Genomic DNA, 10,208 nt, shown 5'->3' with positions numbered 1-10,208 from the left:
TGGCTCAGCTGGCAGCTTCCAGGTGGCCAGAGCAGGGCCTACTGTGGTTCTGCTGCTTCCTGGGAGGAGCCCACTGAGATAGTAGAGCAGCCTTCTCTGGAGTCTGAGACCATACTACACAGTATGGGTCCAGGCACACTCACAGCCTCAACCTTCGTGTGACACTGTCACATGCCTGGTGTGCTTAGGCAGGGGTTTGGTAGGGCCACGGTCTCTCCACACTCAGCCATGACATAGCCAGCTTGTTGCCATTGAACAGGAAGGTGATGGAGACACTCTCCCGTTCCACAAAGCCCTTTCTGTGGCTCTAGCCCACACTGGTTGCCTCCCTGGTTCTGGCACTGGGACCCTGTGGGACCCTGTGCAACATGCTGTCTACCTTGTTTCCTCATCGTTTGCCTTTCCCTGGCTCACCCATGAGCTTTGTCATGTCTTCCTTGGGGCTTGGGTGGAGCTCAGGACAGATTGGTAGGCCAGGAGCCCTTCATCTGGGCTCTTTTTATTGTACCCTCACACAAGTTTCTGGATCAGTCTTAGGGCAGTAGGGGACAAAGGGCATCTAGAATATACCTTGTGACAGAGTGGACTCTCAGAGGTTCAGCTCGACTCAGTTAATAGGCCTCAGTTAATAGGACTCAGTTAAAGGGACCGAGGCCTGGCATGCTGGAGAAAGCAGGCCTGGTCGGGGAGGTTTAGGAGTCAGAGCTTCTCAGTCAGTGCTCAGGTTGGCTTGAACTCCTGCTAGCCTGGGGTCGTCAGTGGGCCCAGAAGTCAGCAAATATTTACCCAATATACCCCCTGCCACCCCCACCCTCTGCATCCAACCACAGCTTGACCCCTCAGTTGCTCTAGTCCTCAGTGCTCAGATCTGGCCTGGAGCTTAGGATGAACCCCAGTGTCCTGAGGGCTTCTTCCTGCTCTCCCTAGAAAGGATGGGACAAACAGCCCAAGACACCCCCCCCCCCCGCCCAGAGGCAGCCCAGATGGAGTGGAAGATGCTCAGTTGGTGCTTATGGCTGTGGCCCCCCTTCAGGGTTCCCCTCCCTGTAGGCACCAGGGCTCTCTCTGCTGCCATCGCTCCTGGCTTCGACTGATGATAACCTTGAAGAGCCAGCCAGGCGTGGTTCTGCACAAGATCTTCCCTTGCTCACCCAGTGATCTGGAGCCAGTTGTTCCACTGCTCTGGCTTCCGTCTCCTGGGACCAGCCAGTGAAGGGCTGTGAAGATTCCACCAGCTGAGGAGCAAAACCCCCTGGGCCCTGAGGGGAGCGCCTCCATGGAATCACAGGTGTCCTTGCCAGAAAGCCTTCTTTCCAGGATATCTGTGACAGGGCAAGGGGAGCAGAGCCCTGGGGAGGGAATGTCCTTCACCCAGCTGAAGCCTCAAGGAAGAGGGATCTGGGGCCAGCAAGAAGGTTGCCAGGGTAAGCCCAGGGTGAAGAGGTTGTCAGAGGCCTCCCTGGTCATCAAGACTCATCAAGCCATGGACAAGAGAAGGGTGCTGTGAGCAACCTGGGTTGAGATGCCTGGGCCACAGAAAAACTGGTGCCTGTGTCCCATGGCCAGTGGGATGGCCAATCTCAAGCTCATGCTTGGCCCAAGGCTTTTTCTGGAAGCCAGAGTGATCCAGACAGGATGGAGCCTGGGCTGCAGGCTCCTTTCCGGATGAGGTAGACCACCTTCAGGAAGCACCCCCACTGCAGAGCAGCCTGGTCTCAGCACAGGACATTCCTGGCATGTGGGTGCTACTCCAGGTCCTACCACTTCTCCTTTGACCCCTCATTTCCTCTTTATAGGAAGAGGTAATAATCACTACTCTGCAGAGTCACTGAGAATAAGAAGATGTGGCATAAGGCCTAGCATGTGGCAAGAGTCCAGTGATAGTTAGTTTCCCTCTCCTCCCCCTCTTTTCTCTCCAGACAGCATTTCTAGTCAAGTGATTTCAGATTAGCTCTGATTAATTCATCTGCAAATGAGGATAATACTACCTCAGAGTTTGAATAGCAATCAGTGAATGAGAGGTCCTTGGAAATTGCTAGACTGTAGTGCCAAAGACTCATTGGCATTAGCACAAAGAAGTGATGGATAGGGTAGGTGACAGTAATGGGGGACCCACTGGTTCTTGGTGGGTCAGAGATGGTGCCCTTTTCAAGGGAGCTGTGAGAGGTAAGCGTGACCATGACTGAGCTCCCTGGTGGGAGAGCAGAGTTGGGGGAGTCCAGGAAGCTCCCTGCTTCCTCCCACCTCTCCTGTGGGTTGTCCCATACCTCTCAACTCATGGACCCTGCCTGGCCAAGGCCTCCTCATCAAGCAAAGCTTGGGCCAGCTCTCCCACAAACTGAAGTCTTTCCCTTTAAGACCGAAACCTGAACCTGTGACAAACTTGTGACCCTTTCCTTGGAATCCCAGGGAGGTAGCAGTTTGTTTTTCATAGCTGGACAGAGGTGAGGAAGGAAGCACACTGACAGCTGGACTGGGCATTGACCATGCTCTGGCCTGAGAAATCACTTCCTCAATGGCCTTGGGATTCTAGAATTGGGGAGGGGGAGATACTAGATGTCCACTTATGATACTCATCACAATAATAGTGCTAGGGGGATGGCATACACCTGTAAACCCAGTTGTTCAGGAGGAAGCTGAGGCAGGAAGATCTTAAATTCAAAGCCAGTTCAAAGATCTTAATTTCCACAATTTAACAAGACCTGGTCTCAAAATAAAAAATAAAAAAAGGTTTTGGATGTATATCAATGGCAGAGCAACACCGCCCCCTCCCCCACTTCAATCCCCAGTAAGTAACAAAACCAAAACAATAATAGCTACCCCTCACCAAGCACCAACCATTTGCCAGGTACCATAAGCGACCACCTCCTCTGAGCCCCACTGCCAAGATCTCAGTGTCCCAAGGACGAATGCCCTAGCTCTCCACATGTATCATAGCATAAACTAGTAGACCCTAAAGCACAAAGGATTCCAACAAAGTCCAGGCCTGTCCTGTGTTGACTGCTTCAGTCATGTTTTTTCTATATTAATTACTGAATTCTTTCAAAAAGTTGTGGGATCCCTAATGTTGCTGGTACCTCTAGCACTTGCCCAGTGTGCCTATGGGAGATTCGGTCTGGAGACACTGGCATCAGAACAAACTTAGGAGAAAAAAGTCACCTTTTTTTCAAGATGAGGCTCTGGGATGTTGAGTGACTTGTCCAAGGTCACCCAGTCAGTAAAATGGCAGCAGGTATGACAGCCCCTCCTTCTGATCAGTTCTTACCCTTGGGACTCAGTCTGGTTTAGGACTACAGAGATCTTAGAGCTCCAGGGCTCAAAAGCCAGTGTCTCCATTTATTGGCGATCAGCTGCTGTCTGTAGGCAAATCAGCTGCTCCCTTCCTGTTAACTCCTCTGCAAGTGGAAACACTAGCAATTCCCACTTGGTGCTGATTGTGAGTTAAATTAACACAGGCTCAGGGCAGTAATGTCTCCTACTTACCTGCTGTTTGTATAACATCTGGCCTCTTCCAATTTACTTGTATTCGTTCAAAGAATCCTCACAATTCCCATTTTCCCAAAGAGGAAACTGAGGCAGTGAGAGGTTAAGTAACATCTCCAAGGTCACACAGCCAGGAAATGGTGGGACAGTAAGAGCTCAAACGTAGGTGCTTGTTGGTAGCTCAGACTGGACAGCCCTCCAGTGAACTGTTCCTACAGTGGCACTTGTCTCTGAGGGCCGTCGCTGTGCTCTCCCTTGCTGGAGGGGAGGGCAGTGCAGCATCCTGGCACACGGAGGTTCTCTGCCCCCTCGTCTCTGCCCGCAGGACCTGGGGGAGGGGAAGGCGCGGGCTGTCCCCAGGCACCCTGCCCGGATCCCAGCCGCGGGGGCGCCAGCCGGTGCGGGCGGCGGGCGGGGCCAGGCGGGGCCGCGTAGCCGGTAAAAGCAGCGCAGGCTTCGGTAGGGCACCGGCACTGGCAGCCATGGCACGTCCTCACCTCCCGCTGACAATGGGCCTGGCTCTGCTCGCGCTCTGGCTCCTGGCGCTGTCCCCCGACGCCCGCGCCGATCCGCGGGGCCGCAGGACCGGAGAACGCAGGGACCTGGCCCCCAGCGACCCGCAGGTGCAGAAGGCGGCGCAGGCAGCTGTGGCCAGCTACAACATGGGCAGCAATAGCCTCTACTACTTCCGCGACACGAACATCCTCAAGGCGCAGAGCCAGGTGAGCTTGGTGAAGGAACCCCGCCAGGGCAAGGCGCCCGCCCAGGCGCTAGGTGAAGGGGATGCCAAGGCCACAACCAATACTGCACACAATACTTTTTAAATTTTTCATTTATTCGTTTGTTTTTTGTGATTCTGGGGACCTGAGGTAGGGCTTTGGGCATGAGGTAGGGTTTTGGGCATGCCAAGCAAGTGCTCTACCACTGAGCGCACCCCAGCCTACTATGAGTGCTCTTAAAATTAAAAGAAAAATCCAACACAAACCAAATTTCAGAGTCAGAAAGAGTAAATACAGAGTTCCTTTCATTCATCTCCCCCTGGTCCCTGCCAGATGGGGGCAGAGGGGAGGCAGAGGGGACAAGTCAGCAGGCAGTCTCTCCCTGGTGACTGCCCCAGTTTTGGGAAGGTGTGGCCTGGTGAGTCTCAGCCTCCTGCTGGGCCCAGGCCTCTGCCCCCTGCCTCACATCCCACCAGAGCCCCTTTCCCACCCGAGGTCTGGGTCCCCAGCTCAGAGCCCTGCCTGTGCTTGGGGCAGGGGGAGACAGTGGAGGGAGGGGAGGGGGGCATCCAGGCCTGTTTCCCTGGCCCTCCTCCCATCCCTGGCCTTCTCCCCAGCTGGTGGCTGGCATCAAGTACTATCTGACGGTGGAGATGGAGAGCACAGCATGCCGCAAGACCGGGGTCTCTGGAGACCACGTGGACCTCACCACCTGCCCCCTGGCCACTGGGGTGCAGCAGGAGGTAACAGCACTGTCCCCAGTCCTGGCCCTGCACACAACCTGAGGCCCTGGGCTTGTCCATCCAGAGCTGGTCTGGCTGGCCAGGCAGAGACCTAGTTGAACCTGCCCTGCCTTTGGGTGACTCAGTTTCAGGCCTGTGTGAGGTGCAGGGAGGAGGGTTGGGCTTCCCTGTGTGTGGAGAGCTTGCTGGAGAGACCTGGGATCTAATCCCATCATCGGACTGTGTGTCCCTGGGGCCAGTGGTTGCCCCTTTCTGGCCCCAGAGTGACAAGGTAGGCAGAGGGCTGGCTCCTGGGCTCAGCTCACCCCTTCCCGTGGCCTGGCTCTCCACAGAAGCTGCGTTGTGACTTTGAGATCCTTGAAGTCCCCTGGAAGAACTCTTCTCAGCTTCTCAAGCACAACTGTGTGCAGCTGTGATCTGCCTCCCAGTGGGAGTGGGTGGGAGTGGGCACATGGTGGAGGGCACCTCAGGGCCACCAGCCACATCTGCTGCAATAAATCTCCAGCACTGCTTCTTGCCTTGGTTTCTTCTGTATGCTGCACTCCCCACTTCCCACCGGACTCCTGATGGCTCCAGGCATTCCCCAGCTGACAGGGCACCCATGGCACCCCAGGGGGGCACTGTCCCAGCCCAGACAGCTCAGCCCTTGAATCTGGGGACCCCCAACTTTCCAGCATCACAGACACAGGGAAACAAACTCTGGAGTCCCCAACCATAGACTCCCAGTAGCCTCAGGTGAGGGATGGGAGACAAAGTCACAGAAGCAAGATCATGTCCCAAGAGTAGCCCTGGCAACAGTGTCTGTGAGCACTCAGAAGGGCAGCCTGTGCCCTGCTCCTCTCAGTATCTGGGAGGAGCTCAGGCATGCATGCGGGGGGTTCAGCCCAGGGGGTCCTGGACACTGAGCTTCCTGCCCAGAAATGTTCCTGTGCCTAAGTGTGGCCCAGCATGGGCTGCCTGTCCTGCACAGCCCCTGCTGGCCAAGAAGCCATGAGGTCAGGACATGGCCTCTCACATTTTCACTGGTAGGACTCCACCACTGTGTTCCCTTGCAAGACCCCTGCAAGGGAATGGACGTGTAGCCCCAGAGAGAGCAGGCTCGGACCTGTTGCCCACAGCAGGGACAATTCCCACAGGAAGAAATAGGTTTGACTGAATGTCACTTAAAGAAAATAGAGTTGCAACAATTCTTGCACAATTGAATTTGTGACTGCAATGCATTCTCTCTCTCTCACACACACAGACACACACACACACCTACATCCCTCCAACCTGCAAACATTCACACCCATAAAACCACAGGACTCACTCAGATGTTCTCAGATACCACAGACATGCCCCCCAAAAGCACCAGTGCCCACCTAGCAACCAACTACCCAACAACGCAACCTAGCAACTCAGAAGCAGGCCGATCACAGAAGCAGCGCCCCGAGGCAGCTTAGAGATGTGTGCACAGATCCCATTACTAGCCAGAGCCCCATGTCCCCACCTGAGGGTGTTCCTCGGATGTGCCAACTTACACCCAGGATAGGTGCCTTGGAGGTTTTGTCAGCAATGTTCAAGCCCAGGGATGGCATGGAGAGGGCTCTGGCAGTCCCTCTCTGCTGCCCACAAACCCTTCTTTCCAAATAAGTCCTATATCCCACCTGTTCCTGCCTGGGCCTCATCCAGTGGTGGGACCTTAGGAGCTGCAGTGCCAGCTCCTTGCCTGCTGCTATGGGGGTCACACACGGGTGAGGATGGAGAGTTAAAAAATAGATTCTGCGTCCCACCTCATCTGAGTAGCTGAGGGCTTGACAGGGACATGAGGAATAACATCAGCCCTGTTCCTGCTGGACCCTGCCAGCTATGGCAGCCCAGACAGCCAGGGTTGTGTGTCTGGCTTGTAAATGCTCCATGTGACACCAAGTAGGAGGCTCCTACAAGGGGCCAATGCAGGGTAGGTGACAGGAAATGCTTGTTGAATGAGTTTGTGAGGTCCTGGGGTGAGGCAAGGCGCAGGGATGACTGCCTAGTGGTTTTCCATCCCTGGAATCTATGCCCTAACCCCAGATGGCATTCCTCTGCACAGTCTATTCCTGAAACTTGGGCAACCTGTGCCCTCTGCTAGGCTAGGGAGGGTGAGCTGCTTCTGTCCTAAGGCACTGGGGCTCCACCACTGTCTAGTCCAGCCCAGAGGCAAGGGGTGGTTGTCAAAACTGCAGCACCCTGGACTGACCTCTACTAAGAGTGAGATAGTTGTAGACAGTGGAAGACCCCAACCCTGGATGGGAGCCCCCAAATTCAGGCTTGACTTGAACTAGATTCAGTGCTAGGTCTGCAGCGCCCAGCACAGGCTAGCCCAGCCATGGCCACAGTCTGTCCAGGCTGAGGATATATGTAGGGGATTCTCCCAATGCAGCTGGTCCATCCCACACACTCCTGCCCCCACCTGCCCAGTCTCCTCCACCCTCCTCACTGAGGCTCTGTAGTCTAACCCCAGGCAGGGGAGGGGATGGCAATGACCTCTGACCCAATATCGCCAAGGTTGGTGTCCTTATACTAAATGCTCACGGCGCTGCTAGGTCTGAATTTCTGGGGTCTGAGCTTTATTCCTGGAGCCCATTGGTCCCCCAGGCCTTGATGATGTTGGGTTGTTCCAGCCTGTTCTTTTTCTCTTGACCTATGCACCAGATGGGCCTTCCTCCTCTAAATGGACCACTCCTCCCTCTGCCCCTTACCAGCACCACCAGTCCCTGAGCCTGGGCCACTTTCCGCATCACCCTCTGGCTGTTGCCAATGCCCTTCTGGGCTGAGCTGGGATGCTGGGCCTTGGAGAGGGTATCTAAGAACACCCTACATGTGCAACACGCATGCCCACCTGCATGCTCCCCTGAGGCATCTCACAAGTCCCCTTGCCTGGTGTTTTGCCCAGCCAATGAAGACACAAGATCATCTGAGGTTTAAAAACTCTATTGGGACCCAACTCCTTCAGGGCCCAGACAATCATTATGGCAGAGTTGGAGATTTGTCCCAAAACCCCAACCCTGGGAGGGGGCAACTTGCCAGAGGCTCTGGTCTGTATCTGGTGGCACTCTCTGGGGTCACTTCTTGAAGTCCTCCTCTCCAGCCTGTTGGGGGTAGGATGGAGTGCGAATGAGCCAGGGCCAGAGCCTGCCTTCCCCTACATCTGTGTGACCACTAACTACTCTGGGACCACTGCTGGCAAGAGTCCTAGGTGCCCCCTCCCCTATCCTGCTCCGTTCACCTCAAATGCCGTGTCGACAATCTCATCAATGACACACGCCTGGGAACGGAACTTCTGCTGCTGATGTTCCACCCCAGCCACCAGCTGCAGGAATTGAAACTGGAGCTCCCGCTGCCTGAGGGGACAAAGGGGAGGGCTGGCCTGGCCTGCTTGGTAGCAGGGGTCTGGGCCCCCAGTGCCTCCACATGGCTCTTCTCGCCAGTCTCCCCCAAAGCTTACATCACCCAAGTCCTCCTTTACTGTTTTGTTTCTTTTTTAATACCCCGAACAGCCCCAGGCCTGCCTGCCCCAGGAGGGTGCTGGCATTCAATGGCTCACCATCCCAACCATCTGATTACCCATTCCTTGACCCATCTGATGCCCCTGCATCTAACCCAAGCCTCTTCAGAGACCCACTTAACCACCCATCTAGCTATCCAATGCACCCACCCACACTCATCTACCCCTTCCCGACCTGGTCCTCCCTAGATCGCCCATCCATGTACACCTCGACGTACTGCGTGGTCAGCCATCCACCTAACACCCATCCCTCTACCCATTCACTCGCCAGCCCTTCTACCCCATTCATGGTCCACTAGACCTTACCCATCTATCCATCAAATACAATGGAAACAGTCACCTCTGTACGACACTCCAAGGACGGAGATGAACAAGCAACAGACTTTGTCCCCAGAGCCAGAGCACTGACCTGCTCTGGTTAAGTGTAAACACGGGGGGCCAAGCGCCCTCAGAGGGAAACCTCCCCCAGCACTGAGGGTCCAGAAGGCTTCCGAGGGACTGTCACTGAACTGAGTTTGGAAGACAGTTGGTATGCCAGGTTGGAGCAGGGAGCATGATTGTGGGGCTTGGGGCAGGCTTCAGGGAAAGATGTGGCAGGGAGCCGATGAGTTAGTTGAAGGTGCATCTGGGGGAGTGTCAAAGCAAAGTCAAAGGGGTCCAGAGGAGGAGGGAAAAGCCAAAATCACACCAAAGATCACCCTTGGTGGAAGGGACCAGTGGGGATGGTATCCCCAAGGAAAGTGTCTCAGGGGTACTAAAAGCCAGACTGGGGTGATCAGGTGCTGGAACATGAAGGATGAACAGGAGAGTGCCCCAGGAGATGACTGGAGCCAGGATTGGAACTCAAGCTCTCCCAATTCCTGGTCAACTGAGCCTGGCATCAGAAGAATCCAGAGAACATTCCAGGCAGAGAACAGTACAGGTAAAGGCCTACAGGTAGAGAAGTATGTGCCATGCATGGGAAAGAGTGTGGGCGAAGCAAGGTTGTGCCAGTGGGTGGTGGTGGCTGCAATGATACAAGGTTAGCAGAGGCCTCATCAGACAGGACCCCAGATGCCAGGTCATGGATCTTGGATTTTCTCTTGGGTGAGAAGAGCCCAGAGATGAGAGAAGGCAGGGCAGCACCTGGCTTTCAGACACAGTGATCTCAGGGAAGCCAAGTCTGAGAGCCAGAAAGCAAGAGCCTGTGCCAAGGACCCTAGTTCCAAACATGAGTCCCCAGCCACAAGTCCCCAACTGGCCTGGCCCAGCTAGCCACTCAGTGAGACAGGAATGAAGATCAACTGTCTGATTGCCAGGACTTTACCCAAGCTGTTCTGCCCACAATCCCTCCACCTGGCTTAAGTCTGTTCAGCTTCCAGGGTCCAGCATAGGTCCTTAGAGATGGGACCCTCAGGGACAGGAATAGAGTCGGTGTCTTCTTTGAGTCCCTGGAGCCTCACTGGACCTGGCCCTGACAAGGGTCCAAATGGTGCTTAAGTGAACAGAGGAGCAGAATCTCTGGGCAGGAAGGTCCCGCGGTGCAGGCAGCTCTGGTGGAGCCTGGGGATCACTCCTGGTCTGCACTTCCCAACTCTGTTCCACTCCCCTTGCAAAGGGGTGGCACTGTCCCTTTCCCTCCAAGCCTACTGCCAGTCCCAGACTGCCCCAGTTGACCCGAGGCCACCCCTCCCTCATCTTCTCACTTGTCGGTCATGGCCCCAAACTTGCGATCGATAAACTGCTTCCACAGGGTGG

At 55.2% G+C, this 10,208-nt stretch overlaps 1 protein-coding gene across 1 annotated transcript; it reads left to right on the top strand.

Moving 5' to 3' along the window:
• The first annotated feature begins 3,853 nt into the window (after positions 1-3,853).
• Positions 3,854-5,457, top strand: Cst6 (cystatin E/M). The gene is made up of 3 exons (XM_047519082.1): positions 3,854-4,205; positions 4,820-4,945; positions 5,278-5,457. The coding sequence occupies exons 1-3, from the start codon at positions 3,966-3,968 to the stop codon at positions 5,359-5,361; spliced, it is 450 nt and encodes a 149-aa protein (XP_047375038.1). The 5' UTR covers positions 3,854-3,965; the 3' UTR covers positions 5,362-5,457.
• Positions 5,458-10,208: the final 4,751 nt, after the last annotated feature.

The sequence above is a fragment of the Sciurus carolinensis genome, chromosome 11 (assembly GCF_902686445.1).
Source record: "Sciurus carolinensis chromosome 11, mSciCar1.2, whole genome shotgun sequence".
Classification (NCBI taxonomy): Eukaryota; Metazoa; Chordata; class Mammalia; order Rodentia; family Sciuridae; genus Sciurus; species Sciurus carolinensis.
This window is presented reverse-complemented; position numbering and strand designations above follow the sequence as displayed.

Coding starts and splice junctions, on each gene's coding strand:
- Cst6 (XM_047519082.1), top strand. CDS start 3,966: ATGGCACGTCCTCACCTCCCGCTGACAATGGGCCTGGCTCTGCTCGCG. Junction 4,206..4,819: donor TCCTCAAGGCGCAGAGCCAG/GTGAGCTTGGTG, acceptor CCTTCTCCCCAG/CTGGTGGCTGGCATCAAGTA. Junction 4,946..5,277: donor CCACTGGGGTGCAGCAGGAG/GTAACAGCACTG, acceptor GGCTCTCCACAG/AAGCTGCGTTGTGACTTTGA.